At 34.1% G+C, this 17,698-nt stretch overlaps 1 protein-coding gene across 1 annotated transcript; it reads left to right on the forward strand.

Moving 5' to 3' along the window:
- Nucleotides 1–1,800: 1,800 nt before the first annotated feature.
- LOC128217932 (uncharacterized) lies at nt 1,801–16,628 on the forward strand. The gene is made up of 8 exons (XM_052925399.1): nt 1,801–1,926; nt 4,666–4,730; nt 5,642–5,796; nt 6,756–6,906; nt 7,114–7,449; nt 10,961–11,048; nt 11,653–11,870; nt 12,991–16,628. The coding sequence occupies exons 2-8, from the start codon at nt 4,676–4,678 to the stop codon at nt 13,359–13,361; spliced, it is 1,374 nt and encodes a 457-aa protein (XP_052781359.1). The 5' UTR covers nt 1,801–1,926; nt 4,666–4,675; the 3' UTR covers nt 13,362–16,628.
- The last annotated feature ends 1,070 nt before the right edge of the window (nt 16,629–17,698 follow it).

Consider the following 17,698-nt stretch of genomic DNA (forward strand, 5'->3'; position numbering starts at 1 on the left):
ACTTTACACAGTTGTTCATGGCCATCACATAATGAGGTTAGATAACTCCATATTATCCATTATACAAATTATAGTCCCTGATTGACTATGGAACTTCAGTTGGAAGTTTTAGGGCAGGTTGGGATATTTATTAACAGCTTCTATACCCTTCATTCAATTGACTTGATACTTCACACAGTTGTTTAGGACCATTACACAATGAGGTTAGATAACTCCATATTATCCTTTATACTAATTATGGCCCCTGAATGACTTTTGAACTTCAGTTAAAGTTTTAGGGCAAGTTGGGATTTTCTCTTTAAAGTCCAATACCCTTAATTGACCTAATACTTCACACAGTTGTTCAGGGTCAACACATAATGAGGTTAGATAACTTCATATTATCCTTTAAACAAATTATGGACCCTGATTGACCATGGAAATTCGGTTAAAGTTTTAGGGCAGTTTGGGATATTAAATAACTTCTATACCCTTCATTCAATTGACTTACCTAATACTTCACACAGTTGTTTAGGACCATCACATAATGAGGTTAGATAACTCCATATTATCCTTTTTATACAAATTATGGCCCCTGATTGACTGGAACTTGGGTTAAAGTTTTAGGGCAGGTTGGGATATTTATTAACAACTTCTATACCCTTCATTCAATTGACTTACCTAATGTTTCACACAGTTGTTCAGGACCATCACATAATGAGGTAAGATAACTCCATATTATCTTTTATACAAATTATGGCCCCTGATTGACTTTGGAACTTTAATAGGTTAAAGTTTTAGGGCAGGTTGGGATATTTATTAACAACTTCTATACCCTTCATTCAATTGACTTACCATAATACTTCGCACAATTAATGACGTGACACCATCTTACAATAAGATTATATAACTCCATTTAAACCCTAAATAACAATTATGGCCCTTGATTTACTTTTTAAAACAAATTCTTCAGATTTTTTTTGAGAATCTCATTTTTATATTCTCAACCAGATTTTCACAAAGGAAAAACAAGTTATAAGAATGACTTGTGTCATTAATTGTTTGGGCGAGCTGGTGGGAGGGCTGCGTCAAAGTCACCTTATGTTGGTATTGAATAACTTAAGTAAGGCACACTTTTTCCCAGGTTTACTTTAAAGGTAACAGTGGTCAACAACAGTAGTGCCTCTATTGGCCTGAAAGAATAATGTGTGGGTAAGTACCAGCGGCTCAGGTGGTTATAGCGCCATGCTAGTTTTCAAGCAGTGGTGGGTGTGAGACCCACACACAGAGGAAATTTTTCGTCACAGGTTAGGTATGTATGAATGTACAATAGTTGAACAGGCTCTGGTGCATCTTGGTAACAATTGAACCTGGTGAAAAATAGCCTTTTTCTTACTTGAATTTTAATAAAACGAACACCAAATATATGAAAATAAGCAAGGAAATGGTCTAAACAATGTATGCATGTGAATAAATCTGATGAAAAGTAGCCAGTATTTAAAATAATCGTTGTCAAAAATAACGAAATTCTAAGTAACTTGAAAATATTCACTATGATGCTTTTTTAAAACGCACCCAGCTCCATGCAGAACTACGGCTGTTTGATTATCAGTTTGATTAATCTATTCCTTACTGAAGCTTTTGTAAAATCATAGATATACAAGACACTTATCAAATATGAATGATGAGAGAATGACTCTATTCCTTATTGAAACATATTATAAAATGCTCGAGATAGTAAGAAACTGATAAAATATGAATGATGAGAGCATGATCGTTCATACAAAATTACCGTTTATCTATAAAGCCGTTATGACCATTCGTATCACATGATTTCAAAATGGCGAATGTAGGATAGGAAATAGAACAAATGTGATAAAATACCACCTGGGAGTAGGATTACTGATGATAGCTGAATTGTAATTTCTAAAAGTTTATCCGAAGAAGGTAATTTATTCAATTAATGCATAATTAGTAGTGACACATGATTGAATTTGTCGTCATTTGTATAAATTTCAAGAAAAACGAACACTAGAAGTCTGCCCTGAGAGTGAGATTGAGACTCAGACTGGGATGTTTTTGTCATATCCCGGAACAACCTATTTTCGACCGCCCCTTGAAAATAGGTAAAACACTTTTATTTTGCATCACTTCACCAATACCAATAAGTCATTTTTAATTAATGCCAAATTAGACCCTTCATTTAGAATGATTTCACATGTAGTCCAAATAATTGTATGTTGACAGATTTTTTTTTAGATTTTTGATATGGCAAATCCTTCACATACAAATTGTTTAGTATCAAAAGTGGGTAGTTGTTCCGATCAGGATTCCGGGTTAAAGCATATAGCGTCTATAAAATATCATAAAAACAAGAAATATTACCAGATAATGTTATTTTACATAAGTTACATACACAAAAAATAAATATCCAACTTATAATTAAGAGTTTGACGGCTTTTCTTCATTTCATTATGTCAAAACATAACGATATATACATGAAGGGCACCTGCAAGACTTCAGGGCACAGTTTTAAATCGCTTGGAACATTTCGGCCATGGCCGAGTTGTTACGATTGTGCAACGAGGTCTATCTCAAAGCTTTTTTGGAGGAGGCCGATTATTACGATTGTATCGAGTTGTTCCCCTTCGCATAAATGTTTTCTGTGCCAGTCAACTTTCGTTTTATTGGAAAGGTAAACAACTCGTTTTAATGCATTAAATGCTTGTTTAGTGCAAAATAACATTTCACTTACATGGTACTCTCTTTATGATCAATTTCAACCATAAAATACTTCACTTAAAACAATTTCAATAGTTTTAAAACACCCCCGTTTTTTGCACATTCCTGTTTAGACGCTAGGGATTGGAAGAATCCTGTATAACACATCTATTATTTTAGACTAATTTCACATGTAAATTTATTATTTAAAATAGTATTGTTTTTGTTTGTCAAATCTTACATATCTACCAAAGCCTAAAACCTATGCCCTATCATTTTCTAAGCATAGTGCACAACATTAAAAGCGCATCAAAATATGGTATGTTGCTTATTCTAAAATTAATGAAATTTATCTACAGGTAACTATATTGAATTGCATTTTGGCTCTCAGTTATCATAAAATTATACATATTGCAGCCTAGGCCGGTCATATGAGGCTCATTCAGAGTTGGACCAGTAATACCAGGGTTCATGATGGGTGAATTTATCATTTTGTACCCATGTGAAAGCCATTAGAAGGGATGATGCATTCCTTTGCCTCATTTGCGGTGATAAGTAACTAAAGAGTGACTGTATGGCAAATATGTAAATATTTAATTACTTTTTTTTAATAAAATACATTAAACAACTTATACAAAATTAAAATAAAAAAATATTGTGCACAAACTTTTGTTGTGAAGTATAGTTAAAGGTCATGGTCGAAAACAGGTTGTATCTAGGTCAAATACAACATGCGACAGCCGCCATTTTGGATTCAAAATGTAAACAACAAACAATTGAAACAGATTTTATTTTTTTGTTTTTTGAAAGATGAGTGATTGCTTTAAAGGTACACACACAAATTTATTTTCTATTATCACTTATTTATGATTGAAATGTAAATAATCCTTAGGCGGTCGAAAACAGGTTGTTCCGGGATACGACTTAATTAATTTACTAAGTTACATTTGTTAATCTTTAGCTTAAGTGTCTGATGCTCCTGCAGTTGTGGGTTCAAAACTCTCACCTGGCACACTTTTACTCTCAGATTTATTTTAGCCAGGAGCCTTGTTATTGTCATTTGACAGCTGCTATCACTATGCTTCTGAAACACTATCTCCAATACATAATTTATTATCTATTTGGTAATGCCAGGGCATTTCCGTTTTAAGCTTAACGGCCGTAAAAATTCAAAATGCACAGAATTGTTATTACTAAATACTATAAAGGCTTAATGTACCTTGATTATGAAAATACTGACTTTCACAAATTCTCATTTTATCCTCACTTGGTTGTACTTTGGAACAGTTTGCCAAATCATATAATCACTAGCCCCGCCCCTGACACATTTAAGGTGGCTGTGGCAACCATTAAGCATTAGATAATTGAGCAATGTTTTTATCTTTTTACCTTTTATTTTTTCACTAACAAGCCGGCGCACACCGTTCATGTCAGTAACACTTGGAAGAGGAGTTGACATCAACAGAGATAGATAGATAGAAGCATAACATAATAATTTTTGCGACAATCCATGGAAATCAGTTATATAAGACTGCTGACAAAAATTGGATCGCAGATTTTTATATTTAAGTTAAAAAAATTGTTTTATGCATTTTTCTTAAACTATTAGTAACGGTGGAAGCCAGAAAACATTAATTTTCGAACTAAAATATGAAAATCTACGATCTGATTTTTTGTTAGCAAACTTAAATTATTGTTTTGCAGATCTTTATGCAAAAATTTGCTCTTTCAAGACAAAAAATAAATCAGTTGTAAAAATAGTATATCTGTGAGAGTGCAGCTTTAAATCCCCAATTGTCCTTGGCCCACAAATTATTGCGAACATCTAAAAGAAGTAATTGATGTTGTTTATACTCATTAGCGACCATTCCTATCTGCCCTAATTCTTATGATCATATAACCTCATATTTGACATTTTGTTATCATTGCTTTATTGGTATAGGACCTTTATTTTGTATCTTACAGTTGGAAGAGGATGGTTTTGCTGTTGAGTGTTGTTCTACTGTTGATTCCACAGGCTTTTGCTATTGGTGAGTAGTGTAATAATTATGTTTGAAAAGAAAATGTAAGCTTATACCATACAGTACTAAAACAGCTTATCTAATCATCGAAGTTTAATGATTTTGCAAACAAAAACCATATGTTTTTAATATATGATGTCTTGTTATATTCTTTTATAAGGAGTCTGAGGACAAGTTTAATACATACATTTATGTTTAATTACTGAAGCATTGTCAATACAAAATGTTGCACTCATTTCAAACATGTGAAATTTAAAGCAAATACTTAAAATTAGATGTAATTAAGGGGATATCGGAATACAGTATTAGTATCTTCCATGGCTGAGAGTGTAAGATAGGTTCATTCCGACCCGAGCGTAGTGTGTTTTGCGGAAACGAGGTTTGCCGAGTTTCCTCAAAACACCTTGTGCGAGGGTCGCGATGTACCTATCTTACACGAGCGGCTATGGTAGATGCTTTTTTCTCCCACCTCAGTTAAACAAAATTAAGTAAAAATGTATTTTTTGCTGGAACTCTTGTGCTTAGTAAAAAAAATAATTGTGTATGGATATGCGATAATTCCTGGTTGTCATGGATATGCGCACAGTTATTCAGATTATGTTAATTGTCAAATTGGTCTTTAAATAGTTCTAAGGAGAGTGAATCATTATTTCTTGAAAGGTGCATGAAAAATGTTTTATGGTGACATTTGAAGCCAAGCCAAGGTTTTCATGATGCTACAGACAACAGTCTTCAACAAGGGAGGTAATTACAATGTGGTGACTATTAAAAAGGAGTTCCATACGGGCATTTCATCTTCGCCCGTGGGCAAGAGAAGAATTTCTAGCATGGTTAAAAAATTGGATCTACTTATCTGAGGTGGGAGAAATACTCTTCTCCTTAGTCATGAAAATAAAGTCCAAATTTTCTACATATTTCAGTGGAAAATGAGACCCTTGCTGTAACGAGTAATTCTCCTGTGGTTTACGGCAGCACTGTTGTGTTCCATGCTGAGGTTCTACAGGGCACAGGGGCCCTACAGGATGAGAAGAGGTTCAGATTTGAGTGGAAGAGCGATGTTTTTAAAACAGATGTGGTAAGATTATTTTGGTGCATTCTCAGCAGTTTTGAATTAAATAGAGTAGAATTGATCTGCAATTTTGATTATTAGTTTTGATCTTCCATTGAGGAATTTACTTTAAGTAAATGGTTCATTATCTGTGGTATTGAACTAGTGAAATTGAAACCAATGCGAGTTCGATCTTGGTATCCTTTGATCCGTAGACTAGTTAGTTTCTGTTGGACAACATAATAAACACTATTCATTATTAAAGTTGATTTTGTAGAAAAACAAATGCTTATTGTCTGTGAAAATGAACATATTGTAAAACAAAACTACCATTTTTGTTGTGTTTTCTCTATGAGGTTGTAGGTAAATAAGTGGTGAAGATATTTAATGCAACCAGTAATTGCATTCTTTGTTCATAAAGAAAATGTTGTTTTCTAACCAGTTTGGGTCCAAAATTTCGGCCCCATTCTAATTGCAATAACATTTATTATATTTCCCAAACCTGATTTTTTTTTCCCAATTTTATGTTTGATTTGATAATTTCTTTTATTTTTTTAAATGAGAATATGGATCTGGTGGTTTGTATGGATGAATTTGTGTACAGTATTTTGTTAAATAAATAAACTTTGTCACGTTCTTCTATCATATCTGACTATTTTCTAAAATTGAAATTCCCAGTTTTAGTCAAAATAACACATTTTTCACACTCAGATGCACCCCGACTCAATTCTCAAGTTGATGGAGTAAAAACACTGGCCTATTAAGAGAATGTGGTTTAAGATCTTATATTTTTTGCTATCTACCTGAGTAAACCTTATAAGAATCCCCAAAGTGAAAACTAAACTAAACTATACTTAATTGTGTGTTAAAACAAATGGTTTTTTTATGATATACATACACTGTCAGGGTCTAAGTTTACTAAACTAATGTTCAACTCTTAGACTATTGATACAGATATATCTAACATAATAGTATGATATTTGCAGGAGACGACATTTGCAAACTTCAATTCAAGTGTTCGTAAATGTTACGCATTTGTGGAGCCTGGTTCTTATAATATGACCGTCACAGTTTGGGACCATCAGGAGTTGTCATCTCACAAGGTTGGCGTCAAGAAAGTCGGTTTTGAACTGACAGGTGAGTGTGACTCTTTAGAAAGTTTTATGAATATAAGATACACAATATTTGGTTCATAATGATCCTTTTACTCCTGTAGTATAAAGTTATATATCATACTGTGATACATGTGATAGTAAGCTATGCGGATGTATTGTGTTTGGTGTGAGATGCTGCAAAGGAGCTTTTATGTCACAAATTTCTTGCTAAATTGAGGCTCTTTTTCAGCCACGTTGAATGGGAATCTTCAGGCAGCCCAAAATTTGAGCCATAAAAGCCCTCAGGCCCCAAATAACACGTTCTCCACTGGAAAACCTGTTCACCTGAACGTAAACCTGACAGACTTGCTCTCTGGCCAGTCTTCAATTTCTTATGATTGGTTCATTGGGAAGGTTCACTTAGTAACGACCAATGAGCCTCATTTCACCCACAACATTACTATGCCTGGAAAACACATCATTAATGTCACAGCAAGAGTTGACAAGGATCAGTTATTGGACTGTATGGGTGGGGAATACCGTGAAGAACTGATTGGCACATTCCAGACAGAGTTAGATATGAAGGGTAAGCTTATAGGATATTACTATGACTTGAAATACCTGTGTGTCCAGTTTGATTGTGACTAGTAAATTGGTTAATTAATCTCGTTCCAATAAGTGTACAAACAGATTTACAAACAATGGTGTTGTTAAAGCAAATTAGATTTGCTTTTTTTAGGTTTTGATGGTGTTTTATACAAATGTACATGGCATATTTAAGGATTGATAATTCTTTCATTTATGCTGTATGAATGCAGTAGGGCATGAGAGCGAAGGCCATGCAGTGCGCTAGTGCTTCATGGTCATTTGCTTACATGCCGTACTGCGTTCATACAGCATAATCGCAAGAAAAAATTCAATCAATACTTACATTTTTATGCCCCCTTTTGAAAAAAGTGGGGTATATTGTTTTGCACATGTCGGTCGGTCGGTCGGTCGGTCGGTCTGTCTGTCGGTCGGTCGGAATACCAAATGGTTTCCGATCAATAACTTGAGAACGCTTTGACCGAGGGACCTCATACTTGGTATGTGTATTGGTCATCACCAGCAGATGAACCCTATTGATTTTGAGGTCAGTGGGTCAAAGGTCAAGGTCAGTGTGACCTTTACATGAAAAACGGTTTCCGATCAATAACTTGAGAACGCTTTGACCCAGGGACCTCATACTTGGTAGGTGTATTGGTCATGACCAGCAGATGAACCCTATTGATTTTGAGGTCAGTGGGTCAAAGGTCAAGGTCAGTGTGACCTTAACATGAAAAACGGTTTCCGATCAATAACTTGAGAACGCTTTGACCCAGGGACTTCATACTAGGTAGGCTTATTGGTCATGACCAGCAGATGAACCCTATTGATTTTGAGGTCAGTGGGTCAAAGGTCAAGGTCAGTGTGACTGTAAGCTGAAAAAAGGTTTTCTGATTGTCCATATTTTTTTAATGCATGCACAGATGATTGGGATTGATGTATAAATGTTTGTATAGAAATGATTTTCTTTTATGTTACTATTTTAGTTGGGCATTTATTTGCCTTCTTAAGTTATCATAAGTAAAGTACATCTTATGCAATTTTGGAGAAAATTTGCCTCAAGCTCCTCTATCCACTAAGTGCCATGTTTGTTTCAAACTAAGATAGATGATCATCAAGGATATATTTTCTTCAGTAAAGTTTTAAAGTAAGAGTATTGTTCTGATATTTGTCTTATATAGTAGACAGTAGAAATTTATATGTCACTAAATGCATGAGTTGAAGTATCAGTTTTCAGTGAACATCTAGTTTAATTATGCCCCCCTTCGAAGCAGAGGGGTTATATAATTGCTTTGCACATGTCGGTCGGTCTGTTGGAAGACCAAAGCTTGTCCGAGTGATAACTCAACAATTCCCGGACCTATGGTCATCAAACTTGACATGAAGATTAGGTATGACCAGTAGATGACCTGCCTCATATGCATCCAATGACAAATCAGCTGTCATTTCAGTCCATGCATATTTCATTCAATTGTCCAAATATTTCTGGCAACTTGGCGCTCAGGGGGCATAATGTTTGACAAACATCTCTTGTCATTTAAATACTTACCGGTATTCATTACAATGTCGTGAATGAAAAAAATTAGCAGAATCTTTCTGAGTTTTTGTTCTGAAAGGAATGTATTCGACAACATAATATGTTTGTATAAAGGAATAGGTGAAATTTGTTTCATCTATACAAAGCCTGAAATGGCTAGGCCATTGTTAATATAAGATGTTAAAAGTGTATTGAAAACATAATTGGTTCCTACATTTAAATCTTTTGAAATTTAAAAAATTCTTTTTCTATTTACTGAATTCATGTGTATATATCATGATAATTTATCAGTTATTTAGATAATTATATCTGTCTGAAATATATATTGAAGGTAATGAGGGCACATTTTTACCCGAGTTAATTGGAAGTTAGATTAGTTCAATACGCCTGAGAAAATAATTATTGGTTTTTGTGCCCCTGCATTTTTGTCCAGTTGAGATTCGATACAGTTGAAAACATTGCAAACAGTATCAGTTGTCAGTCTATGGTACTATACTTATATGTACTGGTAATACTTGGAAAAAAAATATGTTATTAAAATATAATGAAGCCGAAGGTGACTCCAATGACTAATTTTATTTGAATTATTACCCACTAACATAATGGTGTTAGGAATTTGAATCGGAATATTTCTTATAATTAAAGAGAAAATGGGTTTAAATTCATGAGAGTTTACATGATGCGTGAACTGATGAGGTTGTGATTTCACAACTAAAATATTACTTTTAAGACCCTAGCATATTATAAGGCAATGGTGACGTTAATTATGTCAAACCTTGAGAATTTGGCTTATTAGAAAATTTGCTATAAAGGACCTTAGATTCTACAGTTTTTGTTTGTAAATTGAAATTTTGTTACCTGATCCGAAAGTATTTAAGTCTTGGCCTAAGGGACAGCTAGACATTTGTTTGATAGTTTGTATCAGTAGCATTGTTATGCTACGTAGTAATTTTTGTAACTATCTTAATTTACAATGGCTTGTTATGATAACTGATTTCACCATCAGTCAAAGAGCATATCACGATAGCTAAAAGGTCAGAATTACATATATAGGTTATCAAAATAAACAATGCATTCATCAATTACATGAACATATAGGTAGTTCAGTTTCAAGAACATCACAGTATCCTTGTATCATGTTATTTATACTCATTTTATATCCAATATTTATTAAATAAAAAAATGTCTTTTCATCATTGATGGTGCTACAAAATGTATGAACCAATAGAACATTAAGCAGATCTAAAAAAATATATATCACACCATTTGATATTATGCACCAGTCAATTGTAACCACTGATTGGTCCGGGGATATACCGGGGATATGGGCCATGGTTTAACCTGCCAGGTGGCCCTGCAGTGCCGGGTGAATGTGTTGGTTTTGTCTTTGCGCGGAATGGGCCGTACCTAGGGTCCCTGAAGTGCGGGGGAATTTGGCAGTGATTTTACCATCAGTCCGTCTCCGCAGGACGGGGATTTTAGCAGGGCTTGGCTGGACCGAAAGTCAAAAGTCCCCGCTATTACCCGGACCTGGGGGGATGTGGTTGCAATTGACTGCTGCATTATTATCTTGCAAAACTTTGGCCATTACTCTGAAACTGTTAAAAGAAATTATAACATTACGATTAAAAATTAGCAGTGTCTTGCAATTGAGTATATTTTTTTAAAGAAATGAAACTGACAAGATATGTTTAAATAAAAGAAAAACTGATGTTATGTTGTATATCATTGGTTAAATGATGTTGAGCTTATCCATTCGGAGCGCAATATTGAAATAAACAATAATGTCATACCTCCTTGGGTGTTAAACAATATGAACGTCAAGTTTACTCTTTACAAAGGACTAGATGAATGCCACTTGCTAAGAAACATGGACAGAATCTGCCTGTAGTTATCTTGTTTTATTAAGTACATGTATTAGATTGTCCACATTTTTTATATGCTAAACATGTCTCTGTTCCACGGTTGTGTTCAGCGCCTGTTGGTAACTACTTCGTGTTTGGCAAGCAGAAGTTGCACGTGGGAGAGGGTACCAACCTCACCATCATTTGGCAGTCTGGCAGGTAGGAGTTACATCAAGTTTTTTCTTTGCAGTTTCATAAAACTTTATTTAATTTACTATAAATTTTAAACAATTAAATGCAGCATGTAAAGGTCTATCACATATTCACGGTGTGGATTAAAAAATCCAAGGGCACAATACCTACAGGATTTTGTCAATTGATCAGGGTCCATGTTCACTTGAGTCTAAGTTTCAGACTTGGACAAAGGATGCTGAATTTTTAACTGTTTCAAAAAGTTTATAAGACAACTAATTTTGACAAAAGATGCATACCTGATTATTTGTAACAGATACATCATTTCTTACTGTCTTTGCTACTGTAAAACTAAAAGCATTTTCACAACTAAATTATTATTTTGCTTTTCTGAGTTATAGACTCAAAATCAGCCTCAAGACGTAAGGAATATTATTGAAAGTTTCATGGTAATAATCTATACAAAGTAGGGCCCTTATTTACTAACGGTTAGTAAATAAGGGCCCTACTTTGTATAGATTATTACCATGAAACTTTCAATAATATTCCTTGTCATGGTGGCTTGCCTGCTGTGACAGGTCTAGTTCCTTTTAGCTGAAAAATATATAACATGATTATTTCGTAATTGCAGTCCTCCTTTTACCCTGAGCTGGCAGCTACTGTCGGGAAATGGAACGACCCTGATTAACGCCTCAAAGCATGTTTTACTGACCACAAGTGCCAACATATCTGTGCCAGCCAAACCTCTGGCCAGCCCGGGCAGTTACAATGTGCTTATTCAGGTTGAGAATATGGTCAGCCTTCTGAAGAGAAACCACACACTGCAGGTCAAGGACAGAAACACACCAGGTCAGAAATTATTAAAGGGACTCAATATGCAAGTCCAGACTTGTTTTGTTAGGTAACTGTACAACTCTAAACCTATTTGGTTAGGCCACATTTTATTGATGTCTTGTTCATCAAATTGTTTTCGAAAAAAAATGGAGTGACGGGATTTTCAATTTTTACGTAAATGCAGGTTTACTTTTCAAAAACTATGGCAATCATTAATGAAATTATAAAGGAAATTAAAGACATAAATAAATTCACTCTATTTTAATTTTCTCCCACCCCAGAAAAGTGGATCCAACTATTTTAGCCATGCTTGAAATGCTGATCTTGCCCACAGGCAAAGATAAAAAAGTACCCGTATGGAACTTTTTTATTTTCATCACACAATTACCTCCCTTGTTTAAGACTGTTGTCTGTAGCACATTGGAAATCTCTTGTGGCAATACTTAAAATACAAATATATCATTTCTCACTTCAAATGGCACCAAAAACAGTTTTTTTGCTGCATTCTCCTCAGAACTATTTAAAGAACATTTTCACAATAAAAACAGCCTGGATACATAACATGTATAACCTCCTTAATGTATAACAATTAATATGATATGGCATTATAGGGTTACCTTGTTAAGAAATTTGTATTTAAAATCAGTTTGCTCATAAAAACTTTTTTTTTTGGTATGCGCACAGATGACATAGTTAAAAAGAAATTATCTTAAAAATTGGTGTGCTAAATCTGATGACCAAGACACCGACTTTGTGTGGCCTTAGTTTATTTTTTATAGTTTATACCAATCATACCTTCATTAGCACTTTTAGCTTGTCACAAGTTCACTTATACATGTACTTGATAAAAATTTGTCTTCATGTTTTCATAAAATAACCTTTTTTATCAATTAAGTTTTTATGTGCATTCCATTGGCTTTCTTAGTATTTTTTACCTTGTTTATTCATGCTAGTGCATTTTAGCATAAATGTCACATAAAATAATATCATCAGCATTTGTTTAACTTAAATTTTAGGTCATTTAACGAATTCATTGATCTCATCCCTAATTTCGACCTTTATAGTGATCTGACATTTACCGTCAGTGACAAAATGTCTGGCTTTGGATTTTAATTAAAGTTAACTTCTTTTACAGATTCTGCTTCACACAGTCCATTTATCATAGTGTTATCTGTAACTGGTGGACTTGTATTTATGACCATAGCCGTCATGATATTTGTAAAAGTCCGTCAGCACCAAGAAAACCATCAGCACATCGAGACAGCAGACTTTGATTTCCATCCAGAGTTGCATAGTCAAAGTTACAGCTTACCTGATGAGCCGCCAGCAACATTTGCTGCCTGGGTGAAAGGTGTGGTTAAAAAACTAGGGGCCGCGTGTGCCAGTGATGGGAATACAAGGGGTGGGGTAAATGGTAGTGTGAACAGTTATGAAGGTACAAAGAACAAACGTTTGAAAAATTATGGAAGTTTAACTGATTCTGTCAATGATTCTATCTATGCATAATTTGTTCACATGTTGGATCTAATTTTGGTATTTATTATCCAAAGAGATTGATTTTGCGCATTCACATTTTGTAAATATGTCTCATCATTTTTCACATCTGAAATTTCAAATCTCATTCTTTAATTTTTAAAGGATCCGCTGAAATAATAAAAAAAATATTTATTTATGAATACAGAGGCTATTTTTATAGAAATGTTGATCAATATGTTAAAAATTTCTATGTCAAATATCCTCAAGTAATATCAATTTGAGGGAAGAAGGTCATGGTACTGTTATTATATGGCCAAAATATACAGTATCAGTATAACATTTGATTTTGTATATTTCATATAATACATTAAAATGCGGTCGTTCGAACAAGCGGTTGTTCGAGAACCGGCGTTCCCTCGAGGTTGGAGCTTGGTCCCAAACTTTTTTTTATCTATTTTTATATAAAATATACCTACGCTGCATCGAAACCTAATTATGTCGAGGAGTCAAGCAATAAGCTCGGTGCCAAGTACACAAATCCTTATGGCTCCCTCGAGGTCAATTTCACACTTTTTCCCGAACAAGTGTTCCAAAATAAATAAACAATTGCTAGGTATTAACATTTTCGCAAGTTGTAAAAATTGCAATGACAGTTGAAAGGCAATTTGATATGGTGTGAAAAACCGTTGAACACTGTTAACGCATGGCCGATATTAGCTGATATGGGCATTTTTTAAGATAATTATGAGAAGTTAATGTTGAGAAATGCAATTGAGTAATAAAAAAACTGAATAAACACTACCATATCGATTCAATTTCTGCAAAGAATTCCTTTTTGTCACTTTGCTTTGCAAAATGGCAATTTTGTAAAATTTAATTTTTTTTATTTATTTATTCATTTATTGATATTTCTTTTACATATTAAATATACATATAGTAAACGACAGCTTTTGATCATATGATCGATTTCCACAAAGCAACACATAATTGGTGTCTTAGAAAACAGACTACTTCAAACTTAAAATACACTATCTATCTATTAAAACCTTGTCTCTTGGGATAAATCTCATAACAGACTGAAGAATAAAAAATCGGTTCGTTCGAAACATCGGTTCCCTCGAGGTTTGGACTCAGTCCCCGTCGACCTCGAGCGATCACAGTTTTACTGTACTTATCTAAATGACATACTTCTTTTGTTTGACTAAAATTTTGAAAATTGACCTTGTTCACTCACTTACTGTACTAGTGATCTTATCCAATTCTACCAAATTCTGGTTTTTGCAACTGATTTCATTGGATGTCTGCTAGTTCTTCCAATATAATGATGACTTAAGGTGGGCATACAATGCTCAGCCTCTTGACGCTCTTGTTCACTTAGTAGTTAAAAAGGAATTTTCAGCCCGTCCATTTTTCTTGGAAAACAGTGGACTGTGGAGATACTGTAATAGCCTTTGTGGTTGTCTGTGGCGTATTAGTCACAGTGGAAAAACTTAAACCTTGGTAGTAACTAAAAAACATTCCTGATATTTAAATGCTTTTTGCCAGATATAATATGCACATATGCTGATAGGGTGACTGTGGCTTCAATAATTGAAGAGTTATTCCCCATTTGATACTGCATAAAACATTCATTTGGAGTATTGGTTTACTCTGCTGTATTCTATTTAGTCATATGGTGCTAAGAACAAATGTTGACGGTTAAATGATACAGTTGCTTTAAACTATCATCTCGTCCAACGTTGTCGTTTAAATGTTATCACCTTTTATATTTGATTTTGTACATTTGATTTATGAGATTTTGTACAGCCATTTTCCAGAGTTGTTACCCCGGTATATTAATGTCAGAGATATGTTTTTATATTTAAATGTGAATTGTTACCTGCTTCTGTGTAAGTGTGCAATATTACATTGAACCATGAACATGTTACATTAATTAACAGCCATTTTTTTTATTCATTTTTTGTTATAACCGTAAGTTTTTTCCTGTATATATTGTTGCTGCTTTGTTTATGTTTAGTGTATTACCAACAGTATTTTGCGCTCGATTTTACTCTTGTTATTTTAAATAGTGCAGATAGATTCATGACAATGTTGTGAAAGATTTTTCGCAGAATTGTTTCACAAGTATGAAATAGTGCATGTATGTCAGAGTTCGTGCTAAAACAGAGCTCTGTTGAAGGTTTATGATGGACGCAAACAATTTTTCCAGGAAAAAAGGTTATGGTATTGCAATAACATTAGTGACATTATTGTAGCCAGTCGATGTTGCTAAAAACTTGAGCCTTGGCCAAAACACACAAGATATTCATATGAAGCTTAGTACACATGTAACAAGTGAGATCACACACATGTGGCAAGTGAGATCACACACATGTGGCAAGTGAGATCACACACATGTGGCAAGTGAGATCACACACATGTGGCAAGTGAGATCACACACATGTGGCAAGTGAGATCACACACATGTAACAAGTGAGATCACACACATGTGGCAAGTGAGATCACACACATGTGGCAAGTGAGATCACACACATGTGGCAAGTGAGATCACACACATGTGGCAAGAACCATAATATTTGGTTTATAATTGTTGAAGATATCCATTTTTGAAGGAAAACCTTTACATTTTTTACTGTTGACTCACAGTAGTCATATTTACCATTGTATCCGGATAGTCAGTCTTGACCATTGACTCACAATAATCGCTTTTAATTTTGACTTGTCTACCTTAAGTCATTCTATTCTTTTGTTATGACGATCAAATTTTGTATTTATCCAGTACTATTCTGTGACTACAACAGCTCTTTTAATGAAATTCTTGATGTTTGTTTTCTTTCTTATTAGACATATTCCAGTGGAGTAAAGTAACTATGTATGTTAAAACATATCAGGTCTAAAAATTATGTATATGTTTTTATATTAATATAGGCAAATGGCTTTTCCTCCTGTTCTGAAAATGTAATTTAAGGCATTACAAAATTCCTTGTGAACATTGGAATTTTGATCTCAGGTAAAGTTTGGCTCATTGATAAGGTGGCCTCATAGCTTAGTATAGATATAGCATTTAATTTTAAAAAGAAGAAACGAAACCTTGTTGGTATAATGTGTCGTCATTTAACTACTGTATGGTAGAATATATATTTTTTCACTTTCTTCCTTTGTTTATTTCAATTGTCTTTTAATATATCATAGTTATTTTGAATATATACAATAATATCATGTAGATATGTTCATATTTCAATGTTACATGTTGAAGCCCATGATTGATATTTTAGTAATAAATGATGGCAATAAGTTGATTGGTTTCTTACTGGAATTTCATGTTAATACCTAGATATTCCATGTGTTGCTTTCATTTATGTTCATTTGTATGGCTACCAAGGGAGGCATATTTAATTATCACAGTGTCCTACAATCTGTCCATTAAAACCTTGTCTCTTGGGATTTATCTGAATCTCATACAATTTGTGCTTGCATTTCAAAGGCTAAGGTCACACAATTAACAAAGGTTAAGGTCACACAAAGGTCACGCAATTCAAAGACTTAGGTCACACATGGAGGTCAATGTACAATAAGGACTTCATAGCAATACTCAATGTCTCAGCATGAACTTTTTAGCTGTTACCAGAACTTCAGTTTGTAGAAAACGTTTGGAAGTTGTGTCAAGTATCAAGTTTGCGCTCTAAGCTCATAGGTCAAAGTCACACTTAAAAGTTCCTGATGCATATTTTAAGTTTCATAGCACTACTTTTGTGATCTCAGTCACGTCTTTTTTTAATATTAATAAAATTCACAAATTTCTCAAGGTTATTTGGAGAGATCAGCTCTGGTTTCTGTCCATCTTTTGAATGTACATAGGTGTAATAAGACGCTGACCTCGAGTGAGAATTGGTATAGTCATCCACAGCAATGATCTGTAGAGGGTACAACCAGTCCAGTGAGGTTCGATTCAAGGACACTGGTTTGAATCACTCCCATGTAGATTGTAGAGCAGAGCTACAGATAAGGGTCATAATTGGGGTAAATAAGCTTTAAAACATTCATAATAAAGTATAATAAAAAACATGTTTGTTCTGGTACAAAAACAAGCTATTACAAGGGTGTACCTTTACTAGAATCTATTTACGACATTTTTGGGAACAACCCTTTTGACCAAATCAAAGTCAGCCTTAAAACTGGTGTAGAATCACTTCAACTACTAGTCAGTGATATCTCTTGAAGAGGGTATTGTTTAATAATGCCTCTTGACTCAACACACTTGAACCTGCCCTACTGTGTTCATACCCAGATATGACATCAATCTTGCAATTTATTCATTAAGTACGGTAGTCACATGCATCCTTGAGATTTTCAGAAAAATTATGAAA

This window comes from Mya arenaria, chromosome 2, assembly GCF_026914265.1.
Source record: "Mya arenaria isolate MELC-2E11 chromosome 2, ASM2691426v1".
NCBI classification, from domain to species: Eukaryota; Metazoa; Mollusca; class Bivalvia; order Myida; family Myidae; genus Mya; species Mya arenaria.